The following is a 23414-nucleotide window of genomic DNA, read 5'->3' as shown; positions in this document are numbered from 1 at the left end:
AGGGTCAATCTGAGACATCTTGCAATATGGAAGAGAAAAAACAACATATAAAGCAAAATCTATCAAATTCCTTAAAAGACAGTTTCAGGAATGGGAAAAAAATGCCAATGAACAAGCCTCTAGCAACCAGAAGCAAATGAAAAATGAGACTTAAATAATGTGAAAAAAAGGTGGAGACAAAAATGACGCCCACATTTTTTAGCGCCAAAAAAGACGCCCACATTATTGGCGCCTAAATGCTTTTGGCACCAAAAATGACGCCACATCCGGAGACACCGACATTTTTGGCACAAAACGTAAAAAAAATGACGCAAACACGAACAACTTTTTGCGCCAAAAAGTCCGCGCCAAGAATGACTCAATAAAATGAAGCATTTTCAGCCCCCGCGAGCCTAACAGCCCACAGGGAAAAAGTTCAATTTTAAGGTAAGAAAAAATTATTTATTCATATGCATTATCCCAAATAATGAAACCGACTGTCTGAAATAAGGAATATTGATCATCCTGAATCAAGGCAAATAAATGTTTAAACACATATATTTAGAACTTTATATAAAAGTGCCCAACCATAGCTTAGAGTGTCACAAAAAATAAGACGTACTTACCCCAGGACACTCATCTACATGTAGTAGAAAGCCAAACCAGTACTGAAACGAGAATCAGTAGAGGTAATGGTATATAAAAGAGTATATCGTCAATCTGAAAAGGGAGGTAAGAGATGAATCTCTACGACCGATAACAGAGAACCTATGAAATAGATCCCGTAGAAGGAGACCATTGAATTCAAATAGGCAATACTCTCTTCACATCCCTCGGACATTCACTGCACACTGAGAGGAAAACCGGGCTCCAGCCTGCTGCGAAGCGCATATCAACGTAGAATCTAGCACAAATTTACTTCACCACCTCCACGGGAGGCAAAGTTTGTAAAACTGATTTGTGGGTGTGGTGAGGGGTGTATTTATAGGCATTTTGAGGTTTGGGAAACTTTGCCCCTCCTGGTAGGAATGTATATCCCATACGTCACTAGCTCATGGACTCTTGCTAATTACATGAAAGAAATATAACTCGTTAGAGGGCTGACCAAGACATCCTGACATGCTTCCTTGACTAAAGCACTAGGAAAGAAAAAAAAAGTTTCCACCCATCAAAAACATACATCCCTAAGCATATGAACCAGATCTGCAACCCACCTCCCCTGGCAAATACCCTTAGTAAAACACTGGCACAATCTTAAATCAAAGCTGGAAGATTGAGGAATATCCAGGTAGAGACTGCTCAGTCCTATAATCAATATCCAGATAAGTCTAGAAACGAGATATACTGAGAAGTAAATCAGAAGATCTCTGCCCAATTTAGAAGATAAGAAAACTCTGATTGTAGGAATAACAGACCGATTATCAACACTATTGGGATAATCCAGCCGATAAATTCCAGTCAGTTCCATAGTCTCCCTAAGAAAGAAAAAGGAAATTTATGCTTACCGGATAAATTTATTTCTTTTACGATACGACGAGTCCACGGATTTCATCCTTATGGGATTACGCCTCCCGGTCAGCAGTAGGCGGCAAAGAGCACCACAGCAGAGCTGTATATGTATCTCCTCCCTTCCCTCCCACTCCAGTCATTCGACCGAAGTTAGGAAGAGAAAGGAAAAGCCAAAGGTGCAGAGGTGACTGAAGTTTAACAAAAATAAATAAATACCTGTCTTAGAAATGACAGGGTGGGCCGTGGACTCGTCATATCGTAAAAGAAATACATTTATCAGGTAAGCATAAATTTCCTTTTCTTTTACAAGATATGACGAGTCCACGGATTTCATCCTTACGTATGGGATACAATACCAAAGCTATAGGACATGGATGAAAGGGAGGGACAAGAAAGGGACCTAAATGGCAGGCACCACTGCTTGAAGAACCTTTCTCCCAAAAACAGCCTCAGATGAGGCAAAAGTATAAAATTTGTAAAATTTGGAAAAAGTGTGAAGAGACGACCAAGTTGCAGCCTTGCAAATCTGTTCAACAGAAGCATCATTTTTAAATGCCCATGAGGAAGCCACAGCCCAGTAGAATGAGCCGTAATTCTTTCAGGAGGCTGCTGTCCAGCAGTCTCATATGCAAAACGGATGATACTCTTCAGCCAAAAGGAAAGAGGTAGCCGTAGCTTTTTGGCCCCTACGTTTTCCAGAAAAAACAACAAATAATGAAGATGATTGACGAAATTCTTTAGTCGCCTGCAAGTAAAATTTCAGGGCACAGACCACATCCAAGTTAAGTAACAGCCGCTCCTTCTTAGAAGAAGGATTAGGACACAAGGAAGGAACAACAATTTCCCGATTAATATTCTTATTAGAAACAACCTTAGGAAGGAAATCAGGTTTGGTACGTAACACCACCTTATCAGAATGGAAAAATAGATAGGAGAATCGCATTGTAAGGCTGAAAAGCTCAGAAACTCTGTGAGCAGAAGAAATAGCAACCAAAAATAAAACTTTCCATGATAACAAACTTAATATCTATGGAATGCATGGGTTCAATCGGAACCCCTTTGAAGAACCTTTAGACCAATGGCTCCACTTGGAGTTGAATTTAGTTCTTAACACAGGCTTGATCTAGTCAGAGCCTGACAAAACGATTGAACTCTGGAACATCTTGCCAGACGCTTGTGTAGCAAAATAGACAAAGCAGGGTAATCTGTCCCTTTAAGGAACTTGCTGACAACCCTTTCTCTAATCCTTCTTGGAGAAAAGATAAAATCCTGGGAATTCTAACCCTACATCATGGAGTAGCCCTTGGATTCGCACCAATAGATATTTACGCCATATCTTATGGTAAATTTTTCTGGTAACAGGCGTACGTGCCTGAATCAAGGTATCAATGACCGAATCAGAGAACCATCGCTTAGATAAAATCAAGCGTTCAATCTCCAAGCAGTCAGTTGCAGAGAAAATAGATCTGGATGATGGAAGGGTCCCTGAATGAGAAGGTCCTGCCTCAATGGAAGCTTCCCTGTGGCAGAGAGGACATGTCCCCCAAATCGGCATACCAAGTCCTGCGAGGCCACAGGAGCGATGAGAATCACTGAAACCCTCTCCTGTTTGATCAAAGCAATCACCCGGGGAATGAGAGCAAACGGTGGAAACACATAAGCTAGGTTGAACGACCAAGGCACTGCCAAGGCATCTATCAGTTCGGCCTGAGGATCCCTGGACCTGGAACCGTATCTCGGGAGTGTGGCATTCTGACGAGATGCCATAAGGTCCAGCTCCGGTCTGCCCCATCTGAGAATCAGAGTGGCAAAGACTCCGGATGGAGTTCCCATTCCCACGGATGAAACGTCTGTCTGCTCAAAAAGTTTGCTTCCCAGTTGTCCACTCCTGAGATGTAGATTGCTGACAGATAACAAGAGTGAGCCTCCACCCACCAAATTATCTTGGATACCTTCTGTCATCGCTAAGGAACTCCTTGTTCCTCCCTGATGATTGATGTAAGCCACAGTCGTGATGTTGTCCGACTGAAAACGGATGAATTTGGCCGAAGCCAACTGAGGCAAGCCTGAAGCGCATTGAATATTGCTCTCAATTCCACAATATTGATTGGAAGTAGACTGGCGTCCGTTGTCACTATCACCCATGAGGGTATGCGGAAACACGTCCCTTGGACAGATGATTCTGGCGACAACCACCAAAGAAGAGAGTCTCTTGTCTCCTGATCCAGATCTATCTGAGGAGACAAAATTTGCATAATCTCCATTCCACTGTCCTGAGCATGTTCAGTTGTAGCGGTCTGAGATGAAAACCAGCAAACGGAATGATGTCCATTGCTGCTACCATCAATCCAATTACCTCCATGCACTGAGCCAATGATGGCCGAGGATTGGACTGAAGAGCTGGGCATGTATTCAGAATCTTTAACTTTCTGACTTCCGTCAAGAAAATTTTCATAGATACAGAATCTATTAGAGTTTCCCAAGAAAGGAACCCTTGTCTGTGGAATTAAGTGAACTCTTTTCTAGATTCACCTTCCACCTGTGGAGTCCTTAGAAAGGACAGGACATGTCGGATGAGCCTTTTTAGTTGATAAGACGACGCCTGGATCAGAATATCGTCCAGATAAGCAATGCCCCCGCGGTCTGAGAACCGCCAGTAGAGACCCTAGAACCTTCGTGAAGATCCTGGGTGCTGTGGCCAACCCAAAAGGAAGAGCCACGAACTGAAAATGTTTGTCCAGGAAGGCAACCTTAGAAACTGGTGATGATCTTTGTGGATAGGAATATGAAGATATGCATCCTTTAAGTCCACGGTAGTCATATATTGACCCTCCTGGATCAATGGAAGAATTGTCCGAATAGTCTCCATCTTGAAGGATGGGACTGAGAAACTTGTTTATACTCTTGAGATCTAAAATGGGTCGGAACGTTCCCTCTTTTTGGGAACCACGAAAAGATTGAGTAAAACCCCTGCCCCTGTTCCTGTAATTGGAACGGGACAAATTACTCCCATAGTAGAGGAGGTCTTTTACACAATGTAAGAACACCTCTTTTTTTATCTGGTCTACAGACAATCGTGAAAGAAGAAACCATCCCCATGGGAGAGAATTTTTGAATTCCAGTTGATACTCTTGGGACAAACGATTTCCAGTGTCCAGGGGTCCTGAACGTCTCTTATCCAAGCCTGGACAAAAGAGAGTAAGTCTGCCCCCTACTAGATCCAGGCCCGGATCGGGGGCTGCCCCTTCATGCTGTCTTGGGAGCAGTAGCGGGCTTCTTGGGTTGTTTACCCTTGTTCCGAAGCCTGGTTGGGTCTCCAGATGGACTTAGCTTGTGCAAAATTCCCTTTCCTGCTTAGCGGAACGAAGAAGAGGGGACTCCCTTGAAATTTCGAAAGGAACGAAAATTATTCTGTTTACCCCCTTTGTTTAGGCTGCTTAATCCTGAGGTAGGAGATGACCCTTACCTCCCGTAATGTCAGAAATGATTTCTTTCAAGTCAGGGCCCGAATAGGGTCTTTCCTTTGAAAGGAATGCCAAAATCTTTGATTTAGAGGACACATCAGCAGACCAAGATTTTAACCATAACGCTCTAACGCGCTAAAATAGCAAACCCTGCATTCTTAGCCGCCAGCTTGGCAATCTGAAAGGTGGCATCCGTAATAAAAAAGTAGCCAGCTTAAGGGCCTTAATTCTATCTAAGATTTCCTCTAAAGGAGTCTCAGTCTTAAGAGACTCTTCTAAGGCGTCCAAACCAAAAGGCAGCCGCGAGTGGTAACTGGTACAATACAAGCCGTCGGCTGTAAGAGAAAACCCTGATGAATAAATAACTTTTTTAGAAGACCCTCCAACTTTTTATCCTTAGGATCTTTGAAAAGCACAACTGTCCTCAATAGTAAGAGTTGTACACTTAGCCAGGGTAGATATAGCTCCCCTCCACCTTAGGGACTGTTTGCCAAGAATCCCGAACAGTGTCAGCTATAGGATACATTTTCTTAAAATAGGAGAAGGTGAGAACGGAATACTTGGTTCATTCCCATTCCTGCGTAATAATTTCCAAAATTCTCTTAGGAACCGGAAAAATATCGAGTAACAAGGAACCTTAAGTATTTGTCCTTCTTACACAATTTCTCTGGGTGGTACCAGAATAGAGTCACAGTCATCCAGAGTCGCTAAAACCTCCGAAGTAACAGGCGAGGTGTTCAAGCTTAAATCTGAAGAACATGACATCCAAGTCTGTCTGAAGTAAACACACTCCCCGAGTCGGAAAGTTCCCACTCAGACAGAAGTTCCCTACCCCTCAAATCAGATCCCTGGGAGAGTACATCGGAAATAGCCATCAAAGCATCAGAAGTCGCAGGAACCAAAGTGGCTTCTGTCCTGCTTGCGTTTGCCCCTGTTAATACTGGCAACTTGGATAAAACTTCTGTAAGGGTGGATGACATAACTGCAGCCATATCCTGCAGAGTAAATGAAGCGTCGACGCGGTTGAGGAACACGGCGTCGCTTGGGTGGGCGTTAAAGGTTGTGACGCTTGGGGAGAAAGTTGCGGCATGCCCTGATTCTCATCAGACTGAGAAGCATCCTTAGACATACTTGCATTCAAGAAAATTTGTTCTTTACATTGTAAAGCCCTTTTCAGTACATGAGGGACAAAACGTAATAGGGGGTTTCCACATTGGCATCTAAACACATAGAATAGGTACTTTCCTGAAGTTCAGCCATGTTAAACAGATTAGCAATAGCAATATTAGTCGTCTTTTACTTGATATAATTAACCTTGAAGGTCAAATCTTATAGTAAAATATTTGAAATAAAAGAGGCCTACTGTGTCTTTAAAAATAAACGCAATAATTTTTCTGCTTGCCGCAGTAATACTTTTGCAACAATAAGGAGCACCATACAAGACTTAGCAATACTGCTTCGTTTGTCCAGTTCAACTATGCACAAATCTTAACACTCCTAGACACTTGCACTCGCCACAGCTCTGCTGCGGCGCCCTACCTGCCCCCAGACAAACACTGAATCTTCTGTGAGCGGCGCTCCCAAGTCTATTTGTGAACTTGTATACACAAACTGACTTGGCCCAAACCGGAGCCCAGAGACCTGCTGCCGATAGAGGATCCAGATGACTACTGCACGGCTGAGCGTGCGAAACAAGGCCCCGCCCATCGTGGGCATAACTTGAGTCTAACAGACACTGCATGGGAAGAAAAACGTGTCGGTTTTCCCATAAGCAAATAAAGAGAAACGCCAATGTGCCCCTCTTAAACACACACTCCCCTGACCAGTTATAAGTTACTGCAGATAACGATAGCCCTTCGGGAATAATCCGCATCTCCCAGGGTCAGCCCACACACAGTATCTCAAGTATAGGTGAAACTGCACAAAAAAACAGTTGAAACAAACAAAAAGAAAGTGATTCCAGGTACACCAATTCATTTTACACTGGTTATATAACCGATTACCCCTCCCCAGTACAGGGAATAAATGTCAGTCTGTTCTGATTTATCTAGTTTCCCCAGAAGCAAATGACTGAACATACCTCAATGCTGAGCGCAGCATGACACGGTTCACACACTGAAGATGTTCTTTACACTACTTCAACCGACTGTGGGAACCAGCATGATTTTAGATAATGTTTGCTAAGATCATCAACATCAGGGCAGAAAATAAATGTCCTCCACTCCTCTTGGGAAGTTATTGACTGACGATATCCCCTGAGAAAAATAGTAGCTCACTGGCACCATTTTAAAATAAAAAAACTTCTTGATTGAAGATCTAAACTAACACCTCACTTTACATCTTCCTATCACTAACACAGGCAAAGAGAATGACTGTGGTGGGAGGGAAGGGAGGAGCTATATATATACAGCTCTGCTGTGGTGCTCTTTGCCTCGTCCTGCTGACCAGGAGGCGTAATCCCATAAGGAATGAAATCCGTGGACTCGTCATATCTTGTAAAAGAAAGAAAACACTAGCTCAACTATGGAAACCATAGTGAATACAGAAACCAACAGTACATCTTTAATAACAGGGACTCAAAATATATGGATATCCTGTAAATTCACTCACCAAAAGTGTTATACCAATGTACAGCAAAGTAAAACAGCAGCATAGGAATGAGATACTATTGCACAGCAAAAAAAGAACAGTATTACAAAAATACAATACTGACGTATCCATACACCAGTAAAGGTATACTATTGCACAGCAACAAATAACAGTAGTACCAGATATGGAACATACCATAGCATCATCACACAAAAACAGATATAGTATTGCACCGTCATAAACAGCAGTAATACAAGATCTAGAAAATACTGAAATATCCACACAGAAATAAAGTATACAGTTGCACGACACTAAATAACAGTCGTACAAGATATGGAACATAATGTAGAACCTTCAGACATATAAAGGTATACTACTGCACAAAATAAAACAGTAGTACAAGACCTGAGAAATACTAAAGAATGCCTTCACAAGGAAATCATATTATTGCACTGCATTAACAGTAAAACCAAAAATGAAAAATACTGTAGAAACCACTTCCAAGAAAAAGTATAATAGTGCATGGTAATAATCAACAGTAATATAAAATAATAAAATACTGTAGATCCACTCACCGAAAAGGAAACTATTGCCCAGGAATAAATTGTAGTACAAATATAGAAATACAGTAATATCCACTCACACATAAAGGGGACTATTGCACAGAATAGATACCAGTAGTACCAATAACATGGAAATAAATGGATTAACAACAAAATCTGTAAGTCAATAATGACATCCCAAACTGCTCCATAAAAAATGATCGGGACTATAAGCAAAATGCATAAATTCTGAGGTAAAATTTGCTAATGGTGGAAAACCAAACACAATAGCAACAGTAAAAGACCTTTGGCACCTGCAATATTTATCAGTACAAATGAAAATTGGAAACATTTTAGCACCAACTTCAAAGTACACAGTTGTTTGTTGTTAAAAAAAGAAAAACAAAAGCCAGTGCATCTGTTCTCTTAAAGTAATATAAATTTTAATTAATAAGTGCCCGTTTTGTAAAAAATACTATTAAAAAAACAGGGGCACTTTCATTCATTAAACTTTAAATTGCAACGCTTTTTTTTTTATATATAAATACTTTCCTTTTTCTTTAGGAAACCCAGACCAGTGATTCTTTTTTCACTTTCTGCGATGAGTTTTTTTTTTTTGTGAAATTTTTTTTTTCTGCAGGGTCATTTTTGAAACAAATGGAAAATGTATGCTTACCTGATAAATGTATTTCTTTTTTGACACAACGGATCATCTAATTACTACTGGGAATACCAATCCTGCCCTGCAGGAGGCGGCAAAGAGCACCACAGCAAAGCTGTTAAATATCACCTCCCTTCCCTCCCAACCAGTCATTCGACCGAAGTAATTAGAGAAAGGAAGTAACAAGGTGCAGAGGTGTCTGAAGTTTATATAACCAACAACCTGTCTATCAAAAACAGGGTGGGCCGTGGACTCATTGTGTCAAAAAAGAAATAAATTTATCAGGTAAGCATAAATCTTCCTTTCTTTTTAATGACATGATGAGTCCACGGATCATCTAATTTACTACTGGGAATCAATACCCAAGCTAGAGACACAGATAATACGGAGGGACAAGACAGGGAACCCTAACGGAAGGCACCACTGCTTGAAGAACCTTTCTCCCAAAAGCGGCCTCAGCCGAGGCAAAAGTATCAAATATGTAGAACTTTGAAAAAGTGTGAAGAGAGGACCAAGTAGCAGCCTTGCAAATCTGTTCCACAGAAGCTTCATTCTTGAATACCCATGAGGAAGCAACAGCCCTCGTGGAATGAGCCGTAACTTTCTCGGGAGGCTGCTGTCCAGCAGTCTCATATGCAAAACGTATGATACTCTTCAGCCAAAAAGAAAGGGAAGTGGCCGTAGCTTTCAGTCCCTTACGTTTTCCTGAGAAAAGCACAAACAAGGCAGAAGACTGACTAAAATCCTTAGTCGCCTGCAGGGTAAAATTTAAGGCACGAACCACATCCAAATTGTGTAGAAGCCTTTCCTTCTGAGAGGTAGGATTAGGACACAATGAAGGAACAACAATCTCCTGATTAATGTTCCGATCAGAAACTACTTTAGGAAGGAATCCTAATTTAGTACGTAAAACTACCTTAAAGTGAAAGTAAATTATGTCTCTTTAGAACACATCAATGTATTGTATAGCATTAATATATTAAGATCGCTATTTTTTTATTTCATAATTATTTTAATTTCTGAATAATTATTAATATATTATTTTCCTACCGTTCTCAAGCTGACTCCACCCATCTTGTACTTCCTATATTTCTGTGTTATGACCCACCCTATACGTATCACAGATGCACGTTCATGGGGCCCGAGTGTATTGCGCATGCGCAAATTGTCGATTCCTCATTCTACTGCGCATTTGTTACATTGTTCTAATAGTTAAAATTATGAGTAATAGGGCTGCAACTAACGATTATTTTCATAATCGATTAATCGGCCGATTATTTTTTTCGATTAATCGACTAATCGGATAAAAAGAGAATCAATAATAGTTTTCTATGTTTTAAATAAAATCCACATAATGAGTGTTACAAATATAAACTACAGACTAAAACTTTACATTAACACAACTGTTTCTTCAATTTTTAAGCAGCAGAGCACAGTTTTATAATTAAACAAAACAAAACCACAAACCGTTTTGAAAAGAGGTAGAACTAGAAAGAGTTAGACTATCACTGTTAATAACATTCTGTTATTCACTCTTTCAGAAACTTTGCATTGAAATGTAAAAATCTCAACATGTCCACATGCTTCTGGCTAAATCTGGTTCTCTGTTTGCAGCTATATTTCCTGCAGCAGAGACGAGGCACTCATATGGCGTTGAGGTTCTTGAGATGCATAAGTAGGGTTTTGCCAATTTCACCAAAGTGGGATATTTATCTTTGTTAGCTCTTCACCAATGCTAAGTGTTTTCTACCTTGGCAAGGGGCCTCTCAATAAAGTAACCCTTGACTTCATTCTAACATAAAAATATCTTGAATATCTATATGCAATGGTAAATAACCAGCTATAAGGTTAGGGGAAATATCTAGTCCGCTCTAAAAATAACGAATATATACTTATAAAGGTTGAATCTGGGTACATATTAATCACAATTTATTAAAAATATAAAAAAAACAAAAAACAAAATCAGAAGCGCTAAGGACTATATATCAATAACAGGACAAAGCCTTACACATTTATTTATACAGTACATATAATCAGCAATAGCAAGCAAATACGCTAATAATTGTGCAAACAGATAATAGAGCACATCAATTTAAATAACTCCCATCAATCTAGGAGCAAGGTGTAAACAACAAGCTTGGCACTATATCATGAAAAGCATAGTTCCAAATCACCAGATTTAATATAAACAATCCAAATGATGACTATTATATCTGGGTTGCACATAAGCCAAGGGTAGTTGTAAACTTATACCGTCCTGAAAAAGTGAAAAGTAGACGTCTGTAGACATCCTTTAGGCTAAGGACATAACCATAAAACACAATACCATATGCAGGAGTTCATTGTAGTGAAGCAGCTGGTGTTGTGCACAGACCAAACTAATTGCAAACCAACTAATCGATTAATTGATTATGAGATTCGTGACAACTATTTTCATAATCGATTATGACGATTAGTTGTTGCAGCTCTAATGAGTAATAAAGCGAACATCACATTCAATACAATAATTAAAAAAGTACAAGTATAAAGAATTGTGATATGCACAATAATAGAGTTTCATATCTCTTTATAAATGACTTAGACACTTACGTCTAGTTATGGATAGCAACAGTTATGCGATGCGCTTCTATATTTCTGAGCCGCAGTCAAACCAGATGACGTTTCTGGTTATTCGCTAAGAAATGTTTTGCACATGCGCCAATCGGGAGCGCGCGCCTAACATAATTGGTCCTTAAAAAATAATTGCAGCATGCGCAGAGGAATAAATAGGAGGGTCACGTAGCTTCACGGCCGCCTAACGGCCAGAATTTCAATTGGTGAGTAAAAAAACGTGATCAGGAAATTTAAAAAAAAAAAAAAAACGAGTTGAATTATTCAAAGCTAAAAATATACTTTCATTGTGGCTAAAAGTTGATTTCCATATAACTTCGTAAAAAACAATGAATGAAAGTCCTATTAATTTTGGACAAGCAATATTACGGAGGATCGCAAAACCACTGAGTTTACTTTCACTTTAACTGAATGAAAAATAAGGTAAGGGGACTCATACTGTAATGTCGAGAGCTCTGACACAGAAGAAATAACAACTTAATATCTAAGGAATGCATAGGCTCAAACGGAGCCCCTTGAAGAACTTTGAGAACTAAATTAAGACTCCATGGAGGAGTAACTGGTTTGAACACAGGCTTGATCCTGACCAAAGCCTGATTTTTGAAGGTAAGAAAAAATGATTAATTCAAATGCATTATCCCAAATATGAAACTGACTGTCTGAAAAATAAGGAAAGTTGAACATTCTGAGTCAAGGCAAATAAATGTTTGAATACATATATTTAGAACTTTATAAACAAAGTGCCCAACCATAGCTTAGAGTGTCACAGAAAATAAGATTTACTTACCCCAGGACACTCATCTAGAAAGCCAACCAGTACTGAAACGAGAATCAGCAGAGGTAATGGTATATATAAGAGTATATCGTCGATCTGAAAAGGGAGGTAAGAGATGAATCTCTACGACCGATAACAGAGAACCTATGAAATAGACCCCGTAGAAGGAGATCACTGCATTCAATAGGCAATACTCTCCTCACATCCCTCTGACATTCACTGCACGCTGAGAGGAAAACCGGGCTCCAACTTGCTGCGGAGCGCATATCAACGTAGAATCTAGCACAAACTTACTTCACCACCTCCATCGGAGGCAAAGTTTGTAAAAACTGAATTGTGGGTGTGGTGAGGGGTGTATTTATAGGCATTTTAAGGTTTGGGAAACTTTGCCCCTCCTGGTAGGAATGTATATCCCATACGTCACTAGCTCATGGACTCTTGCTAATTACATGAAAGAAAGATTGTACATCTGAAACATCTGCCAGACGTTTGTGTAACAAAATAGATAAGGCAGAAATTTGTCTCTTTAGGGAACTTGTCCGATAATCCTTTCTAAAAACCCTCTTGGAGAAAAGACAAAATTCTAGGAATTCTAACTCTACTCCAGGAGTAGCCCTTGGATTCACACCAATAGAGATATTTACGCCATATCTTATGGTAAATACTGAATCATGGTCTCTATGACTGATTCTGAAAAGCCCCGCTTGGATAAAATTAAGCATTCAATCTACAAGCAGTCAGCTTCAGAAAAACTAGATTTGGGTGAAGGAAGGGCCCTTGAATTAGGTCCTTGCTCAACGGAAGTCTCCAAGGTGGCAGGGATGACGTCCACCAGATCTGCATACCAAATCCTGCAAGGCCAAGCCGGTGCAATGAGGAACACTGAGGCCCTCTCCTGCTTGACCCGAGGAAGAAGAGCAAACGGAGGAAATAGGTATGTTAGCCTGAAGGTCCAAGGTACCGCCAGGGCTTCTATCAATATCGCTTGAGGGTCCCTGGACCTCGACCCGTACCTCGGAAGCTTGGCATTCTGCCGAGATGCCATAAGATCCAATTCCAGCTGACCCCATTTGAGAATCAGACTGGAAAACACCTCCAGATAGAGTTCCCACTCCCCCGGATGAAAGGTCTGTCTGCTCAGGAAATCCGCCTCCCAGTTGTCCACCCCTGGGATGTGGATTGCCGATAGAAAGCAAGAGTGGGTTTCCGCCCACTGAATTATTTTGGTTACCTCTGTCATCGCTAAGGAACTCCTCCTTCCTCCCTGATGATTGATGTAAGCCACTGAAGTTACGTTGTCCGACTGGAACCTGATAAACTGGACCGAGGCTAACTGGGGCCACGGAAGGAGCGCATTAAAGATCACTCTCAGCTACAGAATGTTTATAGGTAGAATAGACTCTGAGTCCAAACTCCCTGAGCCTTTAGGAAGCCCCAAGACTGCTCCCCATCCTAGAAGGCTGGCGTCTGTTGTCACAATCACCCAAGATGGTCTGCGAAAGCAGGTTCCCTGGGAGAGATAATCCAGAGACAACCACCATTGAATAGAATCCCTTGTCTCCTGTTCCAGTAGTATTCCTGCCTGAGCATGTTTAACTGCAGAGGTCTGAGGTGGAACCGAGCAAACGGGATGATGTCCATTGCCGCCACCATCAGCCCGATTACCTCCATGCACTGAGCCACTGATGGCCGAAGGAGTGGACTGAAGAGCTAAACAAGTATGGAAGATCTTTGATTTCCTGACTTCTGTCAGAAAAATCTTCATTGATAGGGAATCTATTATGGTTCCCAAGAAAGTTACCCTTGTCTTTGGAACTAAGGAACTCTTTTCCAAATTTACCTTCCATCCGTGAGAACACAGGAAGGATAGCAACATTTCCGTGTGGGATCTTGCTTGATGTAAGGATGGCGCCTGGACTAGGATGTCGTCCAGGTAGGGCGCCACTGCAATGCCCCACAACCGAAGCACCGCCAACAGCGAACCCAGAACCTTTGAGAAAATTCTGGGCGCTGTGGCAAGACCGAAGGGCAGAGCCACGAATTGGAAGTGTCTGTCCAGAAAGGCAAACCTTAGGAATTTGTGATGGTCCCTGTGAATGGGAACATGCAAGTACGCGTCCTTTAAATCCACAGTTGTCATAAATTGACCCTCTTGCACCAAAGGGAGAATGGAACGAATAGTTCCATCTTGAAGGACGGTACTCTGAGGAATTTGTTTAGACTCTTTGAGATCTAAAATAGGCCTGAAGATTTCCTCTTTTTTGGGAACCACGAACAGATTGGAATAAAATCCCAGACCCCGTTCCTGAATCGGAACAGGAACTATCACTCCCAGGTCAGAGAGGTCTCTTACACTGCGCAAGAACGCCTCTCTTTTTGTCTGGTCTACAGATAATCTTGAAAGCAGAAATCTGCCTCTGGGAGGAAAACTTTTGAACTCTAGTTTGTATCCTTGGGACACTATTTTCTACTGCCTATGGATCCTGAACATCTCGAACCCAAGCCTGGGCAAAGAAGGAAAGTCTGCCCCCTACAAGATCCGGTCCCAGATCGGGGCGCAGACCAAGGTTTTAACCAGAAAGCTCTGCGAGCTAGGACAGAGAAACCAGAAATCTTTGCTCCCAGTTTGATTACTTGAAGGGAGGAATCCATAATAAAGGAATTAGCCAATTTAAGAGCTTTTATCCTATCCTGGATTTCATCCAGGGGAGTTTCTGTCCTGATAGCATCAGACAACGCATCAAACCAATATGCTGCTGCACTAGTGACAGTAGCAATGCACACAGCTGGCTGCCATTGTAAGCCTGGTGTACATACATCTTTTTGAATAACCCCTTTTTTGTCCATAGGATCTTTAAAATCACAACTATACTGTATGGGTATAGCAGTTCTCTTAGCTAAGGTGGAAACAGCTCCTTCCACCTTGGGGGCTGTTTGCCAAGCCTCCTTAACCGAGTCGGCTATGGGAAACATCTTTTTAAATATAGGAGATGGAGAAAAAGGTATACCCGGTCTCTCCCACTCCTTAGCAATGATCTCAGAAGCTCGGTCTGGTACCGGTAAAACCTCTATCGAGGAAGGTACCTCAAAATATTTTCTCAGTTTACTGAATTTCTTGGATTAATGACGACCGTGGAGTCGCTGTCGTCCAGAGTAGCTAAAACCTCCTTAAGTAACAGGCGGAGGTGCTCTAGCTTAAACCTGAAGGATACAACTTTAGTATCAGCAAGAGGAATTACACTGTCAGAATCTGAAATTTTACCTTCAGATGCTACTACGGTATCCACCTCCTCAGGCTTCTGTGAGGGGACATCTGAAATAGCAACAACTGCGTCAGAAACCTCGCTTACTGAATGTCTGATTTTCCTCTTGCGCTTTCCCTGCAACATTGGGAAAGCAGACAACGCATCTGATACTGCAGAAGTGAAGCGATGTCTTTTAAAGTAACTCCAGCGGGAGCTAGAGAGGAAGCGCAGGGCACTGCATGTGAGGGCGGTAAAATTTGGGACACTTTAGGAGAAAGCTGCGGCATATATTGAACATTGTCATTAGATTCCTGAACAGCATCCTCTTTGGAAAATGTTGGCTCAAAAAAAAGTCTATCCCTGTAGCTTAAAGTTCTCTCAATACAAGAGGAACAGAAAGGGATTGGTGGTTCCACATTGGCATTAAAACATAAAGAACAAGTGACACTTTGTAAGGCCTCTTGGTCCATCTTTTAACTCACAATTAACAAATTAACATAAAATAATTAAATTTTTTAATAAAATGCAAAAACATGAAAAAAAACGTTACTGTTTCTTTAAATAATAAACTAACTTTTTATTCCGTTTAAGTAATTGTAGTATAGAGAAGCTTAAAATGCTAAAATAAACTTGCAAACACCTCTACACCTCATCAATACTTTGCTGAGGTGCCTACCTCCTCTGAGCAGGAGCCGTATGTCCACGCAACTTGGATTTCAGTCGCACAGTCGGTCTCAGCTGTTAACACGCAGTTATGTCAATCTCCGGTGTTAACAAGTAGCTATAATATAGAGATGTGTAGTATGTCCTATAATGGAGCGGAGTGACCGGAAAAAGGGCGCACAATCAATTGCTGCTTCCTTGAGTACCTCCCATCATGGGCGTGTCAAGAAGAAAACTCCCGGTTGGTTATTTAAGTTATAAAACCGCCAGGAGATGTGGAACAACCGCAATAATTAAACCAGCCCCAGTGCCTGCATCTAGGCTGCCCAAGGTATCCCCTATGCTCCTAGCTGTAACAAACAAATTAGGAAGACCCAGCAAACAAGTATGTGGCCGGTTGGCCAGGTTCACGTAGGATTAGCTAGCGACCACTAGCTCAACATGTGAAGTACAAAGAGTCAGTTCCACAGCACCTTAAATAAAACGTCCTTTTATTTTAAATAAAAGGACGTTTTATTTAAGGTGCTGTGGAACTGACTCTTCGTACTCCCTATGCTCCTAGGGGAGTCTATGATTTTGTTAGTGATGAGGTCTGTCCCATTCAATAATAAACAAAGTGCCCAACCTTTTTTCTGAGTGTTATCTTATATCCCCCAGAAAGCAAGACAGCACTTACCTCATCTTCTGCCTGACAGCAAGGCAGTTCCACGTTTGAGAGGTCCTCTGCCTCACATGGACCTGTGAAATAAAGGAAAGTCCTGAGTAAAAGTCCCTCAGGTTTTCAGGGTTAGGGCAGCATCAACATATGGGAGGGGCAGTGAGAATTATGTCCCACAAGTTCCCATTGCTTTAAAGCCACCACTGCTCTACTGAAGAGACTGATATGGACTACGGCTACACCCTAGAACAAAGCAGCACAATCTTGCACTAGTTTTAAAATAAATAATAAACTCTTGATTGAAGAATATTTTCTAACACCTAATTTACCACCTCCTTGCTCTTAACGTAGGCAAAGAGAATGACTGGGTTGGGAGGGAAGGGAGGTGATATTTAACAGCTTTGCTGTGGTGCTCTTTGCCGCTTCCGGCAGGGCAGGAGTGGTATTCCCAGTAGTAATTAGATGATCCGTGAACTCATCGTGTCATTAAAAAGAAATTAATTTTTAAATTAGGGAGTGACACTAAAGCACCACCTCAGTTGCAATGTTTGGATTCATTGGAGAATAAAGCAATTTTTAAAGTTCTTTTTTGTAATATAATGCAGCAGATGAAAATTGTATTGCAAATTAGCTGCAGGAAAAAAATAAAATAAACATTATTACATTTTTAAAAGGTCTAGTATACAAATTTGCTTCCTTTGCTCTTGGTCCAACATTATATAATTATAAGGTAGAAATGTAGTAATAAAAAAGTTGCATTGCTCACAAGAATGTCTTACTTTCAGGAGTCACATCTTTGCAGACCGGGAAAGGCTAGGAAAATAAAATACATGTGAGCCAGTCACTCAGTCAATGTGCTGCTGCTCTGTATTTGACTGTTCTCTTCAAACAGCGATTTGTTCTGGCTGTACGGTGTTAAAAGGGATATGAAACCCAAATGTTTTCTTTCATGATTCAGAAAGAGCACGTAATATTAAGCAACTTTCTAATTTACTGCTATTATCAAATTTTCTTCGATCTCTTGGTATCTTTATTTGAAAAGCAGGAATGTAACCTTAGGAGCCAACCCAGTTTTTGTTCAGCAGCTGGGTAGCGCTTGCTGATTGGTGGCTAAATGTAAACAAAAATGGTCCGTCTCCTAAGCTTAGATTCCTGCTTTTCAAATAAAGATAGCAAGAGAACGAAGAAAAATTTGATAATAGGAGTAAATCAAAAAGTTGCTTAAAATTGCATGATCTATCTGAATCATGAAAGAACAAAATTTGAATTTAGTATCTATTTAAGATTTTCTTGCCACGACCATTCTCAATTTACACACATTGAAAGTAAATCATTGCTTTTCATGGAGTTAAAAAGTACATTAATATTGAAACTACAGCCTGCTCAACAGGTTAAAAGGAATATTAAACGTTTTAATTGCATGACATTTTAGTTCTCTTGCTATAGAATAACATATCAGCCAAGTCTAAACATTAGCAATTTAACATATTGTTTGATTCAATTGTTTTTAGCCAAACTCCGCCTACTAATTCCTTGCCTTATTAGGAGCAAATCTGGGCTTAAAAAGGGACAGTATACACCAATTTTCATATAACTGCAAATAATAGACACCACCCCCCCCTTTCCTGCATATGAGAAGATCCATTACACAAACAAGAGGAAGCAGGAATCTGTAGACTTCAGTCTACATTTCATATTTTGAGGCTTGGTTAAAAGTCTGAAAATCAGCATGTTATTAAAAAAATAAGCAAAACTATGCAATTGTACAAAAACACTCCCAGATGGGCTATATAAATGATCAGTGGCACAAAACTAAGCATCAACTTACCATGGTGACCACCCACCCATTATTTGCCAAGCTCTGAATCCAAAGGGTTAACTCTACAGTTTCAGTATCACAAACATAGAACTAAGGCTATACATTAATTTATTAAATGCTCCAACACTGAGCATGAAAACCATCAGAATTGTTTACCCTTACCAGAAAGTATGTAATTTATTTAGAACTGTTACTTACCAGACTCTCTTAGAATATTGTGAGCCTCAAAATCTGCTTGCCGCAACGTGCTAAGCACTCCTGTTGTTAAAAAGGTAGGAGTAACATCAGAGGGGGGTTCTTTGACTGGTGGCCCATATACATAAACAACTCTAAAAAGAAATGAAAACAAAAATAGTTTCTAGAAACAACACAAACTGTTGCAAGCCACCTGCTGTTTAAAGTTTCATAAAAGAATCGGAAAACATATGCCCCCCCCCCCTCCCCCCGCTTTTATTCTTGTTCAGCAGTCTGCCCAGCTCTGAACTACTTAAACTGAAGTTCAAGTCCGTTGCTCTAGTTTAAATTTTTATACTTTACATGTGAAATCAGCATGATGTTCAGTGATCAAAATCTTGTAATTTATTTTTTTCTTTTAAAATTTTAACTTACAATTAGCCTCCGTATTACCGCAATTGTCCGCCCGTCATTTTCCCTCTATTGATTGACATCTTTTTTCATTCTTACAGCCAATTCCTTTACTTCCCCTGTGGCGTCCTGCCCCTTTTTTCACGTGTCATCAATCTCTAGTGCGCATGCGTGTAACTGTGGCTATCGTCATTGTCTTCATGCTCGTGCATGATAAGCGCATGCGTATTAGGCTGTATGTCTTCACTTGATACATTGAGTCACTCATTACTACTCAGCGCAAGCGAAGAAAGCAGGCAAAATAACAGTGTCGTTTCAACTAAAAAAAACAGGGAACTATCGTTTCACCATACGCCCAAAAATAATGTGGAAATTTTGTACGCATGCGCGAATGTGTTTAAAATATGGCATGCGCATATTGAAACTGGTGTTGTGCACGAGCTTTGAAGTGACATGGTGAGCTTGTTGATACGCTCGCTACGTCACTAGATGGAAACAAGGAAGTGGAGCAGGGGAGGAGTAAAGATAAGAAACGGCGGAATTATATATATATATTTTACTCGAAAATGATATACTTTTATAAAAAATATGTTAGCGACTATAATACTTAGGTGATAATGTTTACATGGGTGCTGTGAATTCAGGTACAATTGACCTTCACTTTAATGCTTTCACTACCGGGACTTCAAGACAAAAACTTGCCAAAATACCAGAGCATTTTTAGCATTTTTGCTATCACTCCATTTAAACAGAAATACAGCCTTGTTTTTTTTATTTACCTATCAAATATATATATATATATATATATATAAATATATATATATATATATATATTATATATGTGTATTTATTTATTTAAGTAGGCAATCCAGGGAATTGATCTAGACCCATTTTGGTATAGTTCATGCCACCATTTCACCGCCAAATGCCATCAAATAAAAAAAAAATGGTACTTTTTTTTCACAAACTTTGGGTTGCTCACAGAAATTATTTACATACTACTTGTGCAATCATGGCACAAATGTTTGTAAAAGTTTTTCTGGGATCCGCTTTGTTCAGAAATAGCAGACATATGGATATGCCTTTGCTTTTTGGCAATTAGAAGGCCGCTAATTGCAGCTGTGCAACAGACTTCTATTATTCCTGGTTGTGAAGGGGTTAATTAGGTAGCTTAATAGGTTAATGTTAGCTTTAGTGTAGAGATTAGCCTCCTACCTGACACTCCCCACCCTGACCCCTACCTGATCCCCCCCAAACAGCTCTCTTCCCTCCCCCACCCCCTACTGGCAACAGGCAGAAAGTCTGCAAAAATGAAAAAAAATAAGGCTTTTTTCTTTTTTAAATAAAATGTATTTTGTTTTTTTTTAAAAAACATAATTTATGCTTACCTGATAAATTCCTTTCTTCTGTAGTGTGATCAGTCCACGGGTCATCATTACTTCTGGGATATTAACTCCTCCCCAACAGGAAGTGCAAGAGGATTCACCCAGCAGAGCTGCATATAGCTCCTCCCCTCTACGTCACTCCCAGTCATTCGACCAAGGACCAACGAGAAAGGAAAAGCCAAGGGTGAAGTGGTGACTGGAGTATAAATTAAAAAATATTACCTGCCTTAAAACAGGGCGGGCCGTGGACTGATCACACTACAGAAGAAAGGAATTTATCAGGTAAGCATAAATTATGTTTTCTTCTGTTAAGTGTGATCAGTCCACGGGTCATCATTACTTCTGGGATACCTATACCAAAGCAAAAGTACACGGATGACGGGAGGGATAGGCAGGCTCTTTATACAGAAGGAACCACTGCCTGAAGAACCTTTCTCCCAAAAATAGCCTCCGATGAAGCAAAAGTGTCAAATTTGTAAAATTTGGAAAAAGTATGAAGCGAAGACCAAGTTGCAGCCTTGCAAATCTGTTCAACAGAGGCCTCATTCTTAAAGGCCCAAGTAGAAGCCACAGCTCTAGTGGAATGAGCTGTAATCCTTTCAGGAGGCTGCTGTCCAGCAGTCTCATAAGCTAAACGAATTATGCTACGAAGCCAAAAAGAAAGAGAGGTAGCAGAAGCTTTTTGACCTCTCCTCTGCCCAGAGTAAACGACAAACAGAGAAGACGTTTGTCGAAATTCCTTAGTTGCCTGTAAGTAAAATTTTAGAGCACGGACTACATCCAGGTTGTGCAGTAGACGTTCCTTCTTCGAAGAAGGATTTGGGCATAAAGAAGGAACAACAATCTCTTGATTGATATTCCTGTTAGTAACTACCTTAGGTAAGAACCCAGGTTTAGTACGCAGAACTACCTTATCCGAATGAAAAATCAAATAAGGAGAATCACAATGTAAGGCTGATAACTCAGAGACTCTTCGAGCCGAGGAAATAGCCATTAAAAATAGAACTTTCCAAGATAACAACTTTATATCAATGGAATGAAGGGGTTCAAATGGAACGCCCTGTAAAACATTAAGAACAAGGTTTAAACTCCATGGTGGAGCAACCGTTTTAAACACAGGCTTAATCCTGGCCAAAGCCTGACAAAAAGCCTGGACGTCAGGAATTTCTGACAGACGTTTGTGTAACAGAATGGACAGAGCTGAGATCTGTCCCTTTAATGAACTAGCGGATAAACCCTTTTCTAAACCTTCTTGTAGAAAAGACAATATCCTAGGAATCCTAACCTTACTCCAAGAGTAACCTTTGGATTCACACCAATATAGGTATTTACGCCATATCTTATGGTAAATCTTTCTGGTAACAGGTTTCCTAGCCTGTATTAAGGTATCAATAACTGACTCAGAAAACCCACGTCTTGATAAAATCAAGCGTTCAATTTCCAAGCAGTCAGCTTCAGAGAAGTTAGACTTTGATGTTTGAAGGGACCCTGAATCAGAAGGTCCTGTTTCAGAGGTAGAGACCAAGGTGGACAGGATGACATGTCCACCAGATCTGCATACCAAGTCCTGCGTGGCCACGCAGGTGCTATTAGAATCACTGATGCTCTCTCTTGTTTGATTCTGGCAATCAATCGAGGAAGCATCGGGAAGGGTGGAAACACGTAAGCCATCCTGAAGTCCCAAGGTGCTGTCAGGGCATCTATCAGGACTGCTTCTGGATCCCTGGATCTGGACCCGTAACGAGGAAGCTTGGCGTTCTGTCGAGACGCCATGAGATCTATCTCCGGTTTGCCCCAACGTCGAAGTATTTGGGCAAAGACCTCCGGATGAAGTTCCCACTCCCCTGGATGAAAAGTCTGACGACTTAAGAAATCCGCCTCCCAGTTCTCCACTCCCGGGATGTGGATTGCTGACAGGTGGCAAGAGTGAGACTCTGCCCAGCGAATTATCTTTGATACTTCCATCATAGCTAGGGAGCTTCGTGTCCCTCCCTGATGGTTGATGTAAGCTACAGTCGTGATGTTGTCCGACTGAAACCTGATGAAACCCCGCGTTGTCAACTGGGGCCAAGCCAGGAGGGCATTGAGAACTGCTCTCAATTCCAGAATGTTTATTGGCAGGAGACTCTCCTCCTGACTCCATTGTCCCTGAGCTTTCAGAGAATTCCAGACGGCACCCCAACCTAGAAGGCTGGCGTCTGTTGTTACAATTGTCCAGTCTGGTCTGCTGAATGGCATCCCCCTGGACAGATGTGGCCGAGAAAGCCACCAAAGAAGAGAATTTCTGGTCTCTTGATCCAGATTCAGAGAAGGGGATAAGTCTGAGTAATCCCCATTCCACTGACTTAGCATGCACAGTTGCAGTGGTCTGAGGTGTAGGCGAGCAAAGGGTACTATGTCCATTGCCGCTACCATTAAGCCAATTACCTCCATGCATTGAGCCACTGACGGGTGTTGAATGGAATGAAGGGTGCGGCAAGCACTTTGAAGTCTTGTTAACTTGTCCTCTGTCAGGTAATCTTCATTTTTACAGAATCTATAAGAGTCCCCAGGAAGGGAACTCTTGTGAGTGGAACGAGTGAACTTTTCTTTTCGTTCACCTTCCATCCATGTGACCTTAGAAATGCCAGTACTAACTCTGTATGAGATTTGGCAGTTTGAAAGCTTGAAGCTTGTATCAGTATGTCGTCTAGGTACGGAGCTACTGAAATTCCTCGCGGTCTTAGTACCGCCAGAAGAGTGCCCAGAACCTTTGTGAAGATTCTTGGAGCTGTAGCCAATCCGAATGGAAGAGCTACAAATTGGTAATGCCCGTCTAGAAAGGCAAACCTTAGATACCGGTAATGATTTCTGTGAATCGGTATGTGAAGGTAAGCATCCTTTAAATCCACTGTGGTCATGTACTGACCCTCTTGGATCATGGGCAAAAT

The 23414-nt window shown here is 41.0% G+C and overlaps 1 protein-coding gene across 1 annotated transcript in view; it reads right to left on the bottom strand.

Annotated features, from left to right (window-relative positions):
- Nucleotides 1-23414, bottom strand: part of GMPS (guanine monophosphate synthase) — a 175838-nt gene that overhangs the window by 31035 nt on the left and 121389 nt on the right. Inside the window, exon 14 of the mRNA XM_053710074.1 lies at nucleotides 18713-18843. Coding sequence (XP_053566049.1) covers nucleotides 18713-18843 — 131 coding nt within the window. The remainder of the gene's footprint in view (nucleotides 1-18712; nucleotides 18844-23414) is intronic.

This window comes from Bombina bombina, chromosome 4 (genome assembly GCF_027579735.1).
Source record: "Bombina bombina isolate aBomBom1 chromosome 4, aBomBom1.pri, whole genome shotgun sequence".
Lineage (NCBI taxonomy): Eukaryota > Metazoa > Chordata > Amphibia > Anura > Bombinatoridae > Bombina > Bombina bombina.
This window is presented reverse-complemented; position numbering and strand designations above follow the sequence as displayed.